The sequence below is a fragment of the Thamnophis sirtalis genome, unplaced genomic scaffold (genome assembly GCF_051295495.1).
Source record: "Thamnophis sirtalis isolate CommonGarterSnake01/CBP01778 unplaced genomic scaffold, rThaSir2_p1.2 scaffold_4, whole genome shotgun sequence".
Lineage (NCBI taxonomy): Eukaryota > Metazoa > Chordata > Lepidosauria > Squamata > Natricidae > Thamnophis > Thamnophis sirtalis.
Genome location: NW_028261384.1, coordinates 87039266 through 87059774, shown reverse-complemented (window position 1 = coordinate 87059774; position 20509 = coordinate 87039266). Strand labels below are relative to the sequence as shown.

Genomic DNA, 20509 nt, shown 5'->3' with positions numbered 1-20509 from the left:
GAAAAAATTGAGAGAAAATTGGAATATTTGGAGCATTTAACAATAAAATATGATGAAAAAACTGAGGATGTTTTTCAAATACAAAATAAGGAGATTGAAATTCAAAAAACTGAAATGAAAGACAAATATAAAGAGATTAAACCTGTTGATATTCATGGCAATTGGTTTATTACTGAAAAAAGAAAGAATGGAATATTGAAAGAGGAATTAAATGGAAAGAAATTTTATTTCAAAGGACAGGACATAGAAGAAGAAAACATTAAAGAATCTATGGACTATGAAATACTATTTGCAAAATATTTGATAATACTGCTGATAATTAAAGACAAGCTGAACAAGGAAACAGAAAGAGGGCGTCAAGACTACATGCGAGATATTACAAGCAAGGAGTTGCTAAGAGGAGTCCATACAGATTTGATCAAGAGGATGTTTGGAGGACTGGCTCCACAAATGGCAGAAGACATTAAATTGTTTTGCTATTGGAAAGATACAGGTTGATAGATGGAAGAGTATAATTTAAAACTAGCTAAACTTAGTTAAATTTAGTGACAATAGGTATAGTTAAATAAAAATTTATAATGATAGTAATGTATACAATGTCTAGTGTTATGATAAGTAATAATTGATATGAATATTGAATGTTACCCATGAAGGAAAGGCTAGAAATACTTTTGGACTATATATATTATTATATTATATGCTATATGTTATATGTTATTATTAATAACAATAACAATAAAAAAGAACAAAATTAAACATAGCTAAGTTTTAATTATTGGGGGAAACGTTATGATATAGGATATAGTTAAATAAAGAAAGGATAATGATAATATATTATATACTTATATGGGTATAATATAAGAGAATTGGCTGTAAATGGTAAACAGAGATTTGGAAAGGAGGATTAGAAAAATTTGGTATTAAATATTATGGATGTTTAGCTAGAATAGGATATGAGGATTTAATGTTAATGGAGAATTTTATAAATAAGTAAATGAAATGCCAGTATGTGGTTATGTATTAAATCTTGGTATATTTTATGATGAAGGACGTTTAAATAATCATAGTCAAATAAAAGTGGAGGTAATATAATAAATATCTGAGTTAAGATATTAGAGTTAATATGAATTATATTTGATGATGGTGGAAGAGATGCACAAAAGCCTTTTGTAACCAACTGATACACTTTCTACAGTATGGTAGAAACAAAGCTCCATTCCTACCCTCAGGTTTCCAGTAAGATGCAAACCTACACAACCACAAAACGATGGGGGAACAAATAAATATAGGCTAAGTGGTAGAAACTGAAGATTTGGATGATGATGATTTTCTGTACTCTAATATCTGTCTATATTTCCCATAGTTCTAATTTATTTATGAAAATTTGTAAAAATTGGAGATTTGCTTAGTGTTTAAATCATTTTAAATATGCTAGAACAATTATCCAAAAATAATTTCTCTATTTGTAGATGTAAATATTTCAAATTATCTTTCTTCAAAATAGATAATAGTAACATAAATAGCTGGCTAAAAACCCCAAGGAGTGTGTTTCCAAGAATTGTATTACTAAGATGTATTTAGAAGAGTTCCAGGTTCATATTTTAAAGATCTTTCAAGAATATTATAAATTAGTAAAGATGTTTTTTTTACAGAAATGACAAATCTTCAGATTTACATCTAAATTACAACTATGATAAGATACTGGGGCTTTTAACTGTCCTAATTTTCATTTTTATCACTGAGCATTCATTTTTATTTTTATTTCTGCACAGAATTATGAATACAAATAGTGTTCTGGGAGTTAAGTATTCCCCAGTTAAGGGTTAGCATGGGAGGAAAAAGATTAGAAGATGATGAGGATAATAGTAATACATAGATACTACTACATAGATAAATATCTTTATGCAAAAGATAATGCTGAGAGAGTTAGGTGTTTAGCAGAGTGATAACATGAGGAAGAAACTATTTTTGTGTCCAGTTGTTTTGGCATGCAATACCCTATAGCGGCATCCTTAGGGGAGAAGTTGATATAGTTTATGTCCAGGATGTGATGAGTCTATAGATATTTTCTCAGCCCTCTTTCTGATGCCTACAGTATACAAATCCTCAATGGAAGCAGGCTGGTCACGGTTGTTTTTCTACAGTCCTATCCATTGAAGTATATACCTATTCTGTGAGAGTGCTGTGAAAAGAGATACAAATGACAGACTCAATAATTCCTCTGTATCAGCAGATCCTTGTGCAGCCTGAGTTGACGCAGGAAGAACATTCTTCGTTGGATCTTTTTAATGATGGTTCTAATGTTAGGTGTTCTTTTCACATTCTGGGAGATTAGAGAACACAAAAACTCTCTAGTAGAAGATCTCTACTGTTGATACTGTGTTGTCTAATATTGCAGGAGGTGGTACAACAGGACAACTTCTCCTAAAATCTACTATCATCTCTACAGTTTTAAGAATATTCAGCTCCACATTGTTCTAGCTGCAGATTGTTCTGGCTGCACCAGAGCCAGTTGCTATACCTCTCATCTGTATGCAGACCAGAGGTGGGTTCCTACCGGTTCGGACTGGTTCAGCCGAACCGGTAGTGGTTTGGTGGCCTGGGTTGCTGGAACCGACAGTGACCCAGGCCTGCCGTGCCCTCGAACAGGTTCTCCTGGCAGCGCCATAGGCACCACCATCTTTTTTGTTTCTACACATGCGCAGAGCAATTTTTATTGCGCTGCACTAGTACGTGCGGCGCAGCCAGAGGAAAACAAGCAGTAGTGACTGCTGGAACCCACCCCTGATGCAGACTCATCATCATCTCCAACAAGACCAATAACTGTTGTGTCATCTGCAAACTTAAGTACTTTAACAGAAAAATCTTTCAAGATGCAGTCATTTGTATATAGAGAAAAGTGTAATGGAGAGAGCATATAGCCCCAGAGAGCTCCTGTGTTAATTGAATGGGTATTAGATGTGATTTTATCAAAAATATATACATTTACCAAAAAATATATAAAGATTTACCAAAGAAGTTTAGCAGAAAAATTACAATGGAACAATAGCACCAACCAGATTTACAGTTATGAATTGATGACATGTTTGTTCTTTATGTATGAGTTGGGTTTTTATTGTATAACAGAATGATCACTATTATTCAATGTGGTCAAGTTTTTGCTTAAGAATTGAGATTTAGGTATTCAGGTATGTATTTTGTTTCTTTTTTCCTTTTCTGGGTTTTATGTATTTAGATATTTCTCATTTTGATGATATATACTTTTTATTAAGCATTTCTGTATATCAATTAAGTATTTCTATATACTAAAGCAAAGAAAAAAATCATCATTGTTCTCCAGCAAGTTCAACAATTATGCTAACAAATTCAAGTCATTTCCATTTTTTTTCCTAATTCATTCCTACAAAGAAACAATAAATTGATTCAATGTATATTCAAAGTATTAAAGAATCCTGCTTTCAACTATGTAAATTGTTGATAACCATATATGTTCAGTTTTTTAGCAGGAAAGTATATGAAACTGTTGAAATAATAAACAGTCAAGTTGAATTACAAGACCATAGCGCTAAATATTGAAATGTCTTAGCAGGTTTTCAATGACCCAAACAACTGATATTGGTTGCTTTGTTTGGGAAATGCTACGAAGAATTTAAATTTCAGAATGACAGCATGTTTATGTCCCATATGAAAAGAGTCACAATAATTTTAGATACAACTAAAATATTAAGAAGACATAACTGCCAAGATTGGGATCCACATCTTTTGTGAATATTTGGTAACTTCCAAAGATTTTTTTAAAGGTAAATATTTCCCCTGTACAATTGTGTCTGACTCTAGCAAAGCTAACAAAGATATGTGACCCTTAAAAAGGAAAATAATACTCTTGACTGAAACATCATATTACACAATGGAGGTAACTATGTAAAAGGTTCAGTCTTCTGTCTCATTGGCCAAGTAGGAAAAACTCTTACTTTATAATAAGTGTTAGAAATTCAGAAAGAAGACAAATATTATACAACTTTATCTTCCTTTACAAATCAACTTGAGGTTTAGAATCATCAAGATTCTCCCTTAGCTTCAAATATTGTCTTTGGTGAATATATATTTTGGGTACTATTTAACTGATCCAAACTCAAACACAATATGAGCTATACCATCAATATCCACAGAGGACTGTAAACTTAGCACCCAAATTCAAAATAGAGTGGATAAATTTAAGGTACCAATTTTCAAAAATATTCTGCATCAGAAATGCTGTACATCTAACTTCAAAATATCAAGTCACAATTTGCAGGATTTATATTCTAGCAAAAAAAAGCTTTTGTAGCAATAAATCAATTTTCAATTGTAACAAATCCTCCTAGTGCACTACAATGCACTTTACACATTTTGGTAAATTTTAATTACCGTTTAGAGCCAAATTAATACTATATGTTAGGTTAATGCAAAATTTAACTTCAGTGCAATTTGTTCATCCAGAATACTAGTTTCGCCAAATGAAAAATAGAAACATATAGAAATAGTAAGAAATTAAATTACAACGTAACTCTTGATGACTAAATTCTTTACTCCTATACATTCCTTGAGCGAACATTTCTAAATGGTACTTGGAGACCAAAGTAAGATAAAAATGTACTGCTAAATTAAAATAACCCGACCTAATGAGATTTAACTATTTTTGTCAAGAATATTGAGACCATTCAGGTGATAATGACAAAAATATTATAAACTTTCAGCATTTCATATTGCTACAATTTTGGAACACTTCATTTTATTTTATTTTACTTTATTTTTGACAGCAGCTGCCCACTTACCAAGGGAATAACAAAAAGTCTGCTGACCTTAGCAAGAAGTAAAATATATTGAATGCAAGATATTCTACTTCCAAATTTATATGCATAAGAAGACCTTAAACCTGATTTTGTAATACTATATTAATGGATCTGTCATATGAAAATGTATCATGTCTTATATTTATTTTAGCTTCTTTCTTCCTATCATTCACTCTAGATGGCTTCTGGGCCTATATTAAAATGCCACATGTGGACATGTCCCAGATTATTGAACACTCAAAATACATCAAGGATCGCAAGCTTGATCTGGTTTTTATTTTAGGCAAATGCAAAGTGATCTAAGACCTAAGACCATTATAATCTATTCCCTCTTATGGTCAGACCACTTTCTAATTACTTTGGAGTTTTCTGGTGCTGCTGTCCCCTGCAAGGAAATGGGAGCTATTAGATAACTCCACCCTGGGTGATGGATGGTTTTCAAATGATAATCAGGAGCTTTCTGATTCTTTGATGGATCTGTCAATCTTTGGAGTGAGCAGCAATCAATAGAATTGCAATAGGTGGCATTTCTTTACATGCATATCTTGTTCCAGGCCAACCAAAGGTAAACACAGATGTTAGGTTGCTAAGGCTGTGCTCTGGATAAAGCAAGTACAGGCAGTAAAAGGCAGAGTGTGTTTGCAAGCACCTCAGTAGAATCCCAAGAACACATCAGTTTGCTTATAAATAAGTTCCGAACAGGGAGATCCAAAACACTGGGCAGAAGTATTATCAATTCATAGTTCATAGGCTTAGATTTTATATCTAGGTCATCAGCCAGTCCAGTTTCACAGTGATAGAATTTTGGGAGGCAAAGGGTACAAAGCTTCAGATTGAATGGTTGTACCAAAGGAATTAGTTTTATGTAAAGCCTCTGTTAAGTGGTAGCCAATAATGGCTGAGATGGCAAACAAGGAGGAACTTTGACCTGCTTGGCATCACCCAAGATCTTTGTTTCATCAACTGCCTAGGCATACTTCTGATGATAGCTGACAGGATCAGCCTCAGGTGCTAAATTGTTTAATGCTTCCTATGTCTGGTTCATCCAGAGTAGACTCCTCAATATCAGAGTCCTTCAAGTCTGAGCGAATTATGTTAACACTGATCCTGGTGGAGTTCTTGATTTTATGAACAGTTTTAGGAAATGCGACATCAGAATAGACATGCCTAGACAATGAAAGAGACTGATTGAACGCTTGTACAATTCCATATTAAGGCCTTCATAATAGTGATAAGAATAGCAAGGTAAATTGTTTATCTGCTCTTATTGCATTTGCATATCACAATCCCAAAGCTCTTTCTGAAATAACATGGTATTAATAGAGAGAAGGAAAACTTAACAGGAACATTGAGGAATAGTATAAGAATCTGATGGATAAAGTTACTCAGATTCATTTGAAGCTGGACTCTGGCTGGAGAGTTCTCTTCAAATTGAATAGAGAAGGATCCTGCCCTATTATGTAAGAACAATTCATGAGCCTTGAGCAAGTGAATAAAGTCTGGATATGTTAACATTGCCAACTGTATCATCCCTCCTGTGAAGGAAAAGGCTGAGTCTCAACCCTAGCAAGATTGAGTCCTCTAGATTCAAGGAAATATCAAGCCAAGAATTTACCATCTTGAGCTCTTGATGTGATAGCAGTTCCCTAAGTAAAATATGTATGTAACTTAAAAGTTTTTCTGGAGTTTTGACTCCTACTGAATGATCAAGTAGCAACCAGGACTATGAGAGTTTTTGCACAAATGCATTTTATATGAAAATTATGTTCTTTCCAGGATTGAGAGGAACTTCTACTACCACACATGCTCTAGTCGCCTTCCACTTGGCTACTCTCAAAGAACACCCAGAAGCTACAATTCTTCCAGAATGCAGCATTACAAGCAATTATGCTATTCCTCATTTTGCCTATGTAGCATCTCTGTTCTATGACCTGAAGAGTTACTAGAAGAATTATTATTGCAATTCAAAATACTGATTGTCACCTATAATATCCTTTATAACTTAGGATCTGATTATATTGTCTTTCTTCTATAATTTCTAACCAAGGTATACAATCTGGTAAAGTTGGTATACATTAGATCCCAGGTGTAAAGCATGGTCACTTTGCCTGACCTAGGAGGTATCCCTTCTCTGTAGCAGTGTCTGTCTTATAGAACAATGACCCTTACCTATTGAGCTTTCATAAAACTTGGTTCTTCCACCAAATGTTTAATGACATATTCATTTTAATCCTTTTAAGTTAGTTATTATTCCCAACATATAATTACATTTAATTATCTGTTTTGATAATCCTAATATTTTTATAATTATTTTAAACCAAATATATAAGCCACCTACAGTATATTTCAGTAATTGAGACAGTGATTGAGGCAGCACATGAATGAATGAATGAATGAATGAATGAATGAATGAATGAATGAATGAATGAATGAATGAATGAGAAGCAAAGCAAGCATTGTTTCAAGAGCAGCAATGCTACTGAGGTCTACCTGGATCTACCATAGAAGTAGCTTTATTCCTTGGATTAAAATGACTGCACAGCATCAAGACACTCCTTTTACTTACCACTGGATCTGTTCTTACGGTTTGATTTACCACCTGTAAGAAGCATCTTGAGACTGTTCCGAAACATGGTTGTTCTAGTCTACCAGCAGGACGCAGAACCTATATATATATATATATAAAAAAAAGAATTAAATGTATCCATTAACTAATTTTGGGTAATTATCAATACAGAGCAAAGTTGAGATATAAATCTTTATAATACCTATTTACATTAATAAGGTAACATCCAAAATCCAACATTTAAAACCCCCATAATTTTTGAATGAAGCCTTATATAAGAGATTTTCTATCTTCCAAGTATAGATGACAATATTTAGATATTTTTGGGTTCTGTTCTACCTTATCTGTTTAATAGTTTGGAACATGATTGGATTCTGCAAATTAGGTAAAACTGGCAAGTTATCTCCATGCTGTTAACAATATACAATCTAGAGTTTTATTGCAGACAACTCTTGTCTAACATAAGTAGTCAGGAGCGCCAAACCTATATAAACAAAAAACGATCAGTGGTGAAAGATCTATTGAAGTATTGAGCAATTGAAACTAAAAATGAGATATTCAGTTATACATTGTAACCACCCTATTTTTTTAACATTTGATCCATACCTTATTTACAAAAAGAAAAAAATAACCTATTTCCAGCCATGTTGGTTTGTGTTTATCTTCTACATTCTTGCATTTAGCATTTTATACATAATTCTAGTCTACATTCTATGAATCTTGACTCATGCCTATTTTGGGCTTTCCCTTTTATATTCCAACCATCGATAAAATTTATCCCAGATCTTATAATATTTGGATTCATCTTAGCATGTATGGCATAGATTCTGCCAGGACTGTCTACACTGTGTCCAACATTTTAATTTATGTTTAATATAAAACTTTTTAATAAAAAAAGAAACTAAAAATGAGCTAGTGGAATTAAAGTATGAAGGGATTTACAGTAATTAAAAAGGACCTATGTTGGGTACCTCATTTCCTAATATACTTCAACGAATGCTTACCAACTGATATACTTCAAACGAACACTAACCAAATGAATGAACACTTCTTCAATATTACATTACCTTTGAATGTATTCTGAAATGTTATGCAATTTGAAAATACAAGAGCATCAACTTCTCCAGGTAATTCTGAATAACCAAACATGATTAAATGGAAGAAGAAAAACTATATATAACTGATTTTTTTTAGTTATAGAAAGATCAGTTTTACCTAAGATTACAATCTATAGTGTAATGTTAAAGAAAGGTGGATGTCCTGGGCAGTAATAATATTGGAGAGGGGGGAAGCAAAATGTGTTCTCCTTTCCTTTAACTGACTTTTTTCAGATTTTTCAATAGAAAATCTGGCAATGTGCATTTAAGAATCATTCTATGAAATATGAATTAAATAACTACTATAAAATTGCAAATAGCATTATTCATTTGCTGTCCTTTTCACCTGATCCCTAATGATTAGCCTTTTCCCATTACCTTACTACTGTGGCATAAGCCCTGTGCTGCAGCATGGGAAATAAGCAGCTTCTTACACTTATTGCAAAATACCACAATCAGAGATGTGAGACAGAAGATGAAAAACTATTTAAATTTTAAAGCAGCAACAGAAAAATCCCAATGAGAAACAACACCTGAGCCAAGTAACATCCAATTTCATAAATATACAAAATATCTAAATATTACATGCTACTTCATAAGTTATACATTTTATGCTCTTAAAGTGATAAATGTTCTATCTACTTGATTTTTCAAATGAAAAAAATACCCTGAGGAAAAAATAATTCAAAATTCTAGCAATATTATATTACTAGAAGCACTGATTCTTAGTTATTAAGGCATCAAGAATTCTTCTGTGAAAGCAGGTAAGATAGCCATTTGTCTATAATATTCCATCTCAAATATGTAAACAGCACTGCAAGTTCTTTTGTTCAGCAAAAAAAGTCCTTCTACAGATTTAAAACTTTTATATGTATAATTCAAGATATATCTCCTTTTACACACTTGATATAAGTATTTGTTTATGCATGCCTAATCATAAGAATTAGCACTGAATGTTTCAAATAATGCTTGGTTATTAGTCTTCCAAGAGAACATCTGTAAAGGTAGCTTTTAACTTATGACCAATAATTCAATAAACATTCAAAATTATGAATGTGCTGGAGTCATGATCGATTCCTAAAGTTATAGTTGTTGAAGGGTCCTTTGTGGTCACATGGTTGTGATATAGGCAATTGAAAATGTTTGTACTTATGACTGGTTGCCAAGCACCCTGTAATCATATCATTGCCATTTGAAATCTTTCCTGCTGGCTTCAGAAAGCTAAACTAGCTAACTAGCTTTTTAGTTTATTTTATTTCACATTTTGGATCTGCTCAGCAGAAAGCTAAGCTAGCTAGCTAGCTAGCTAGCATTTTATTTTATGTTTTTATTTATTTTATTAATTATTTATTTTATTAGTTATTATTTTTATTTTATTTCACATTTTTGACCTGCTCAACTCCCCCAGAGAGGAACTTTGAGAGGTGTATAATAAAAAATAATTTAAAAAATAAAAAAGTAAAAAGTTAATGAGAACGAGAGGAAGGAAGGCCACAAGTCATTGCCACCTGTCAAGAGGACCCACTCTACCCTGTGGGGGCTTGCTGAAAAAAGAAAATTGTTCTGATATTTAAGCAGCTTTTTCAGTCATGGAGGATTTTACAGTCCCAGAGCATAGAGAGTAGCAAAGTAAAAATCCTCCCAACAGAAATACAAGCAGTATTTTCAGCCAATGAGGATTTTTAGAACCAGAGTTCAAAGACTGACCTTGAAAATCCTTGAATTTACCTTTAATCTTTTCAGATCATTTGTAAAGATAAACTAGAAAATAAATGAGGACAAATCACAAACCATCAGTTATTAAGTTTTTGCACAGATTAAAACCCAAAGATAAATTATAGAGAAATAACCTGTTCTGATATTGTATTCTGGGGCACTCTGCTCCAGATAAGCCTTTCTGCTCTGAGGCTGAAAATCCTCCCTGTCAAAATCCAAACACAATTTTCAACTATAAAGGATTTCAATCCTACTTGGATTTCAATCAGAATTACTTTCAGCCCCAGAGCAGAGAGGATTGTTTATAGCATCCTAAACTTACACATGGTTTATCCTGGACCTCCCAAGGACTTCCCCATTGCCCTGAAGAACTCTTTAGCTTGGACTCCATCCACTTAATGACCAATGAGATAACAACAACCAAAATTAGGAGTGCTGGGATTGTGGACATTGAGAGAAGCAGTCACATGGGACACATTCAATTTAAATCTCACTATAACTTTCTAAAAAACACTGATCTAAAGAGAAAACTCCTCTGAAAACTTTTATTCAAAAGAGCAAGCAGGAATATACGTATTTAAGTGTGCTCACATAAAGAATAACTGAATGGTTTGTTACATAGAGAAGCATATGCAAATTTAAAATGGAAATACAATTCTAAGGTAATTGACTAAAAATAGAGATAACATCAGCATATTACAAGCAGTACAATACTGCATAACATAAGCATTTCAATTGTTCCTTCAACACAGTGCAATAGATATTTTAATATCTCCCTTCAGGAAGCTATTGGTAGATTGTAAAATTGGCTAAAGATAATGTCCTTCTGAATTTAGCGATTATTATACAGCCATGGTACCTAATAAGGTGGATAGAGGAGAAGAGCAAAGTATTACTGAACAAAACTGACAAATCTGTTAGATCTTTATGTCACAGCACAGTGCTGAAGATTAACCAATGAACATTCATGATCTCCAATGGATCCAAACATGACCATAAAAAGTGGCAAGATTTTAATTTCTTGTGAAGTGCCTGGCTCCAGGAAGAATTTAAATTATTGATCAAGATTAGAACAGTCAGACCAATTGGAATAACTTAAGGAAGAAAAGGTGTAAATCCAAACAGATGGTTTGATTGTAAGTAAACCAAAGTCATGGAAAAGCATTTTAAAATACAAAGGGAAGCTTAAAAACAGGCCTTACAAATTAGGTTTAATTTTAAGTGCAGGTGCAAACTGAGCTCCTTGGAAGGCTGGAAAAGATTCTGGTCTAACATGGAACTTTAAGATCATCCGTATATTTGGCTGTAATGAAGCCCTAAGATTAAAAACTATATTCTTGTTCAGTAATGTGCCTTGTATAATTGGAACATGGACGTTTATTTTAAAAAAAACCACCTTTAGCTTTCATGTAGTTATTGTTAAGTGAGGTCACAACCCTAAAGTGACCCTTCACCATACCAAAGAAATCTTTTCCTGACAAATCTGTTCTAGGAAGACTGGTAATTATTCCATAATATCAGGGCAATAATCCAGATGAGTTAAATAGTAATTTAAAACCCATTTCTATTAAATGGAGATTACAGAATTTAGTTAGTTTAAAACAAATTTCAATTGTTAAGCAAACCAGAACAGGGTTGTTATTTTTGAAAACTGACAACCTTTGTTGGCTATTTGTATCAAAATACAAATAAGAGTTAAAGGAAATGCAAATGACCAGGCAAAGAAGTGCAAGGCAGATTACTAGAATGATTATAGTTCTCCTGATTTGAAGATGCTGAAAGAAACATTAGAACATCCAGGCCCGTGATGGCGAACCTATGGACATGTGCCAAAGGTGGCTCGTGGAGCCATTTGTCAGGACACGAGACATTTGCCAGGGCATTTGTCAGCCTTTTGGGGGGGGGCATTTTTCACCCTCTGAAGGCTTCCCTGAAGCCTCCAAAGCACGAAAAAGCGGCCCTATGGGCAAACCGGACATTCGGGAACGGACTTCCGGTTTGCTTGTAGGACCGGTTTTTGCCCTCCAGAGCCTTCAGGGAAGCCTCCCGAAGGCCCCAGATGCCTCCGGAGGTCGAAAATCGGCCCTACAGAGAACCCAAAAGTGCAGGAATGGTGACTTCCGATTTGTCCGCAAGTCCATTTTTCACCCTCCGGAGCCTTCAGGGAATCCTCAGCCCTATGGACAAGCCGGAAGTCACCATTCCCAAATCTCTGGGTTCCCCGTAGGTCCCTTTTTTGCCCTCTAGAGGCTTCAGGGAAGTTCCCGTCCGGGGGGGAGGCTGTTTTCACCCTCTACAGGCTTCTAGAAAGCCTCTGGAGCCTGGGGAAGGTGAAAAAAACGTGGCAAAAATGGGGGGGTGTTGGTGATTACGTGCATGCGCGCGCGCTGGGAGGCCACACACATAGCATTATGTGTGGAACGCCGATGCACAACCCCCTGTGCTCCCCCAGCTTTTGGCACGGCAGCCGAAAAAGGTTGGCCATGATTGATCTAGGTTATTAAATGTTCTTATGTCATCATACCTTTTTTGAAGAACTAAATTCATAATTTCTAGATGAGTTTCCCAAGTTACTATTGGAATTTTAATGTTTTAACAAAATATTACTACATTACGATGATTATAATGTGAGGAAATTGTCCAGAAAATGTTGTCACGCAAAAAAAACAGATAAGGATCTTGATTGTATCATACAGAATTAGAAGTTCACTTGGAGGTCAGTGTAAATCCTACATTGGAGGGGAAATGGCTGATTTAGGAGAGATTGAGAGATTAACCTCTCTGTTACTGTCAGCATGGCAAGTTAAACCAGATAGAAATCACAATCAGATGAGCTAATTCTATTTTATTGTAGAGCTACATTGATAGAAGTGTGAAAGTACCATGTTTCCCTGGAAATAAGACCCAGTCTTATTTTCAGGTAATCACGATATTTTCACACTTCTATCAATGCATGTACTTATTCATTATTTCAAGTTGGAGAACACATAGATGTCTATCTGCTCCTCTTCAATGTCATCATTAGTGTCTAACATTTCAATATTTTGATAACAATGTTCAGAAAGACCTAGTCTTACCTATAGCAATAAGAACAGAAAACCATATTATAGAAATATAAATTACCGTAGGATCACAGCAAGAAGCATCTGGGAAATAAAACTACCTTTGTTTATGCCATGACTTTTTTTTTCTATTAGTCAGTATGCATAATTCATCAATATGTTTCAGTCACTTTGACAAGCATACAATGGGTTCTAGAATATCCCAAGATTTAAAATGGACACCTAACATTAAATCCATCATTAAAAAGTCCCAGCAAAGAATGTTCTTCCTGTGTCAACTTAGAAAGTTCAGGTGATCCCTGGAGTTATAAAAATATATTATTGAGTCTGTTATCTGTTCTTCTATAACAAACTGTTCAAACAGGTAGTTAAAACTAGTTAAAACTGCAACCAGCTTGCCTTCCATAACCTGCATATTGCACAGGTAGAATGTGTCTTTTAATGGGGTGAAAATGAATTTTTGCAATTCTTTTCTATGAAGAGTTCTAAAAAGATGTGTTTTTACACCAAGGATTCAAATTTGCTGTTATTTTTGCAATTGCAATGTTTAGCTTGGTATGGTTAATCCACGTGAGCATATACCTATTCTGTCCTAAGCCACTACAATATATACGGACACAGACTTGGCTGTCTGCCACAACTAAGGAGGGAGATAAGCAACCCCTTGGCTGGGGGCCCAGAAAGCTCTCTCTATGAAACAAGGCTTGAACTCATGAAATTCTCCCAATCTTTCTCTATGGTTGGATCAGTAAATTGTTGTTTCCTGCAAAATTCCCCCCCTGTCGCCCCAACTATAAGCTCTCTGGGAGGGGCCAATCAGTGGCCATTTGTTCCTATTTCCTTCTGTGACCCTTTTTCCAAAGCTGCTCCCTCCTCCTCACAGCCTGCATACATACATGCGTGACCCGTCAAAAGCGCGGACGGCAAAAGCGCGATCGACAAAATCGCGCCTTTGACGTCATCACAGCGCGACGAAAAAGATCGAAAAATTCAAATAAAAATTAATAAAAATTAAATTAAAGCAAGCTGATTCACATAAAGGTAAGGGTTAGGGTTAGGGTTAGGGTTAGGGTTAGGTTAAGGGTTAGGGTTAGCTTTAGAGCGTTAGCGTTAGCGTTAGGGTTAGGATAAGGGTTAGCGTTACGTTTTTCGTTACTTTAACGGTTAGGTTTAGGGTTAGGTTTAGGGTTAGGTTAAGAGTTAGGGTCAGGGTTAGGTTTAGGGTTAGGTTTGGGGGGGTTAGGGGAAGGTTTTAGCTTTATTTTTACATTTTTTCGATCTTTTTCGTCGCGCTGTGATGACGTCACAGCGCGCTTTTGTCGAGCGCGATTTTGTCCTACGCGCTTTTGTGGTGGAACCACATACATGAGGGACAGTCTCCCTCTGTTCTTCCTCACTGCTCCCTGACTCAGACATCACCTGGTGGCCAACATGCCTCTCTAGTCCCTGCTCTGACTCCAAACACCCCCCAGAGTCTTCCTCAGCCTCCAGGGCAGTCCCATAGTGTTCATCGCTGTCAGATTCTACCAAGAGCTCAGCCGGCCGCTGTTGGGCCACAACAAAACCCTACAAAAGTCTCTTGTAACCCAAGTACTATTAACTGTACCTTCTCTAAATTATACCTTGTGCTACAAAAATTAAAGTTTTTTTCTGCATGAATCTTATCTAGCTAAGCAAAAAAGCCATGCAATCATAAACTAATATGAGAAAGCAATTATCTGAATTACAAAAATGTTAAAACATGTTTGATCAAGACTTGTTTTGATTCGTTCTTCGACATCAACCGATGACTTGCTTCTTGGCCTCTGATATAATCCTCATGTTTCTCATATGTATATACTGTGCTTACTACCTCTGTGACCTATTTCACACATCTATTCTATTGATTGGGTATCACAGACCACTGTAGTACTTGCATTGTTTCATCAATGAACTTCTTTATTTCCACTGTAGTCAATTTGCACATCAAAGGTGGCTCATATACACCTTCAGAGTCAATCAGCTCCAGCAGAGTAGATGCTCTGGCATTAATTAAAGGCATTTTTCTTGCACGTACAGAAAAATCTCCCAGTGTGTCCTCATCTGCACCTCTCAAGCAATGATCTTCTGCACATCAGCTCTCATCTCTTGATTGTCAACTGAACAAGGTGTCTGGATTATCATTTTACTGAAAGTGTACCATGATGAGTACTGAATGGTTAGCAAAACAGAATCTACTACAGCCTTCTTTTGCAGTCTGACTTGCTGCAGCTAGAACAACATATGACACCGAACTTCAATCCAGGAATGTTTTACTTTGATCTTGAATCAGCAAGGGTAGAATACCCCGACAATGCATTCCACTAGCATTCTAAAGTTTTGGAGAGTTTTATCTTTAAAGCCATGTTATGAAACCCATATTCAACAAACCTATTTGCAGTTGTCAACCAGCGTGAATGGCTTACAGGGCTGATTTCAAGAAGCCAGATCAGTGGGACTTATGGCCTGTGTGATCCTCTATACATACACTTGATCAGTAGAGAGATCCTTTACAACACTTTGGCTCACTGAAATGAGAGGCTCACCAATTGAAACTCTGGTAAATGAAGGATCAGTGTCCAGTTCTGTTGCAGTGTCTAGCATGTTCTCAATTTTACCTGCCCATTTGTTGTTAGACAAATATTCCCATCCTATTCCCGTCCTGCAGGGGTAACCCATTCATGTGGAGTGCACACATCAACCAGATCAACTTCCAATCTAGTTTGAATAGAGATTCAGTGCATGGCACTGCCTTCACAGCCAGTATTAACAGTTGTTAAATCTCATCCAATGGCCTTCAAGCTTTTGTCAATGCCTTTCTTCTTTATGAAATACACCAGATTATCTGCAATCACTTGAGCAGGTTTCCTGTTTTTGAGCCTTTCTCTAGAATGAAATGATAAAAGATATCTTCCACCCAGCTCACTGCACACAGACTAATGTTGTTCTTTGATGGTACTGGGGAATTACTGGTATAAATTGTTTGCTTTCAGCAAAACTTTAATTGTATCTAAATGGCATCAAAGAAAATGCATTTTATTTCACCCTTCTTACAGAGCTCATCAAATTCTTTATCTAGGGACTTCATATTTTTTCCCTGGGCACTCTTGATTATATTGTGGTCAACTACAAGTCTCTTGTCTTCTTCCGTGATCAAGATAGCATGTATGAAGGAAGCTGTGGGAATGGCAGCAAGGGCATATAGACCAACACTATATCTTATACTCTGCATAGCAACATTTGTTATTTCTAATCTAATTGTACTGTCTTTTCTTTTGAAGTAGAGGGCACATGTTTGGTCTAAGGCCTCTTCATAACTTCGACCACATTCTTCTTCTTCAGCAATCACCTATCCTTCATAAGAAATAATTACTTCATTTGTCAATATCAAAATGCTACTTATATAATATCTGTTTATATTTGGTGGGCCTTTAACTCTTATCATCTTGCCACTTTTGCCTTTTGACTAGTCGTTTCTGCTCAGGTACATCTGGCAAACGAATCTTGTGTGATCTAAAAGAACCAATCTTGTCTCTCCAACCTTTAAGGAAAGCAAATTCCCTCAATGGTATCGTCGTCCCTTAGGGCAGGCACAGTTAATGTGAGTTTCTTTTTTGCAGGGTAACTGAATTCAGCAAACAGAACAATTTGACATTTGTAGTTGAGGATGTCACACAATTTGTCAAGATTCACAACGAAAGTCTCTTTAACATCTAGCTTTCTTCTACCAAGAGGTATTTTTTTGGCTTGATCCCAGCTCTCCTGGATCTTGTTCAAGATTGTCACTCGTGAATTTACAACAGGGGTCACAAAAGACTTGCTTGTTCATTCCCACTTGTCAAGCACTTTAGGATTATGTATCTTGCAAGACTGGATGCGGGATTGCTTCTAGCATCATCACTACTTTGTTCTTTTAACAGTAGGTTACATCGGGGGTGAAATCCAGCAGGTTCTGCACAAACGGTAGCTGAAATTTTGAGTAATTCAGAGAACTGGTAGCGGAAATTTTGAGTAGTTTGGAGAACTGGCAAATGCCACCTGAGAGTGTTGGGAATAATAATATCTACAGTATAATATTGCTACTGTTACACTTTACCGCCCTATAGAGATTTGTGATATTATGAGGATAAACTCAGCATAGAAAAATAGGAATTTTGCATCCTACCACTTTAGGAGAGAGTTATAAAGAAAATCCACCACTGAATTCACATGTAAATTCAAAACAGAGAGGGTAAGAATACATCCTTACCACATTCCTATCTAAACATTTACTGCCCCAGCTATGGACTTCTGCAAATTATACTTCACTCTTAAAGTACTGTGTTATTTTTGTACCAGAAAAAGAAGACACCTATCAATAATTACGTTTTTTAGTTTTTTCCAAAAGGTATTTCTGCAAAGAGAATCAAAGGTATGTTTAAAATCTATAAAGTTCACAGAGGAGTAGTTATTTTTAAGAGTGTATTTTTGTGCAAGATAGTGGAATACCAAATATGGTGTAATGTTGATTTCCCTTCTCTAGATCCTGCCTGTTCATCTTGGATTAAGTCCAGTGTTGAAATTTGTGGTTTAAATATTTAGCATATAATTTCATAACAACATTTGAAAGGCTGATAATTGCACTGATTGTTCTCATTGTCCTTTTTATAAATTGATACCATTATTGCCAGCCCCCAACGTTTTAGAATATGACTAATCTGATCTATGAATGTGAAAAGGAATGCTAGCCAACTAATTGGGATGCCTTTTGATTATTTCAGACAAAACACAATATCTGGAGCCTTGTTCATCTTAAGAGATTCAATCAACAGGCTAATTCTGCAGTTGATCCAGGTTGCTCCCTCATTTATGTTTCTATAACCATCCATGTACACCCCTCTAAAATACTCCTTTCAGGCTTGAATTGACACTTTGGATGGGGGAAAGTCGGGGGGGGGGATGGAGAGACTGGTTTTCCTAATTCTCTGATAGTTTGCTAGAAGAGGGAAGAATTCTTTTTTTTGACTAATTGAATTGGGGTTGTAAAATCTCAAAGATGATTTAAGATATCCTTTTGGAACTATTTGCAAACTGTATGAATGTGCTTTAAAATGGTAGGAGTGGTATAACAGAAATATTTTTTAAAAATCCAAACTGCAGAAATGTACTAATGATGTGGGATCTGTCAATCCCTAAGAAAGGAACCATAGTGTTATAACAGGCAGCTACCATATTTTTCGGAGTATAAGACGCACCTATTTTCCTCAAAAAAGAGTCTGAAAATCTGGGTGCGTCTGAAACATCGAATACAGCATTTTTTGCCACCTGAAGCCCCACCCCCTTCACCAAAATGGCTGTGCATAGCCTTATGGAGGCTTTCAGAGAGCTGCTGGGGACTGGGAAGTGCAGAAATGAGCAAAAAATAGGCCGTTTCCCCCCCCCCCATCCCCAGCAGCACTCTATAAGCCTCCATAAGGCTATGCATACATTTTTTTTGACAAAAGACGGGCCCGTTTTTGTAAAAAACAGGCCTTTTTTGTGAAAAACGGGCCTTTTTTGTGAAAAACGGGCCTTTTTTGTGAAAAACGGGCCTTTTTTGTGAAAAACGGGCCTTTTTTGTGAAAAACGGGCCTTTTTTGCTTCTTTTTGCCCTCCCTTCCCCGGAGCACTCTGCAATCCCCCCCAAGGCTATTTGTGCCTTTAAAAAAAAACTGGCCATTTTTGGGATGTTTGCAGAGTGCAAAAACTTTTTCCCCTTTTTCCTTTTGGAAAGCTCTTTAACTGATTGATGAGAATTACATTGATCAAGTGCTGTGCCAGCAGAAACAAAGTCTTAGGTGCTGCAGATTGTCAGCGATTTCCTTCTCCAGCACATGGTTAAATACAGGTGTATTTAACAAACATCTACCTACCTACCTACTCTCTCTCTCTCCCTACCTACCTACTGTATTTCTCTTTCTCTTTCTCCCTCTACCTACCTACCTACCTACTCTCTCTCTCCATACCTATCTACTGTATTTCTCTCTCTCTCTCTTTCTATTTCTCTCTATCCCTCCAACTACCTACTTACACACATTCTTTCTCCCTACCTACCATACTGTCTCTCTCTCTTTCTCTCCCTTTACCTACCTACCTACCTACCTAACTACTCTCTCTCTCTCTCCCTACCTACTGTATTTCTTTCTCTTTCTATCCCTCTATCTACCTACTTACTTTTTTTAAAATTTGCCTCTTCAAAACCTTGGTGCATCTTATACTCTGCTGCGTCTTATACTCCAAAAAAATATGGTAACTAAAAATACCAACCAATGTACCTCACTGGTAAAAAAAAAAGATACAATATTAAAAAGTACTGAAAATAAAAGGGATATGTCATGCTGTTAAGGCAATGCTTTTATAAAACAGTAGCACAACCATACTTTGAATAATACTATACAATTGAAATTATTGGCAGGCTGCTTTCTTACTACATTCCTAGAGTAACTGTGGCTTTTTAGATTTAAAAAAATGGAAGGAGGTTGAGAAAGGTATCTAATGTCAGGCATCATGCCAATATCTGTGTACTTCTATCTGAATTACAACTTACTTACTTACTTACTTACTTACTTGCAAACAAAAGTAGGGAAAAATGAGTAAATGTAGAAAATTTATTGTCATGCAAAAGCTACTTTTATTCCCATGATGTTTTCATTTTTGACAGACGTAAGTTAAAAACAAATATTCATTTATATTTTCCACTTGCTTTGTAAGTCATTATATCACACTGTACTACTAATGAATTTGCAAAGGCAAACAGCATAATCATCTGACATCCAGATACAGTGAATCAGACATGACTTCTTTGTTCCTGTAAATTTAAGGTTATTTTTAAAAGTCAATGATACCAGTAAATTTTAACAAGTAGATAGAAATGGGTCACAAAAATGGATTACATCAAAGTCAGAACAGGATGCGAGGGAAATTCAAGAGATGATAACAGCCCTAGCAAGGTATCCTCATGGAAAAAAGGGCTACATTCTTGGCACAAGCATTTTTTTTTTCCTAAAAAGATAAGTGAAATTAAAAGTTCTTCATCAATCTGTTAAAGATGTACAAGGAGAATTCAAATCAAGAATTAGATATTGATTACTGCAAGATGCCAAGGAAAGAGGGGACTTGGGTTTAAAAATTTGAAACTGTACTTTGATGCCTATTGTTTGGTTTGGCTAAAAGAATGGGTGAATATTTAGAATAAGAGGA

General features: G+C 35.6%; 1 protein-coding gene across 2 annotated transcripts in view; it reads right to left on the bottom strand.

Annotated features, from left to right (window-relative positions):
• The window catches only part of TANC2 (tetratricopeptide repeat, ankyrin repeat and coiled-coil containing 2), a 325867-nt gene that overhangs the window by 281230 nt on the left and 24128 nt on the right, over window positions 1-20509 (bottom strand). For both annotated transcript variants that reach the window (XM_014062481.2, XM_087713296.1), the window contains exon 2: window positions 7399-7497. In XM_014062481.2, the coding sequence (XP_013917956.2) occupies window positions 7399-7465 (67 nt within the window). In that variant the 5' untranslated portion in view covers window positions 7466-7497. The remainder of the gene's footprint in view (window positions 1-7398; window positions 7498-20509) is intronic.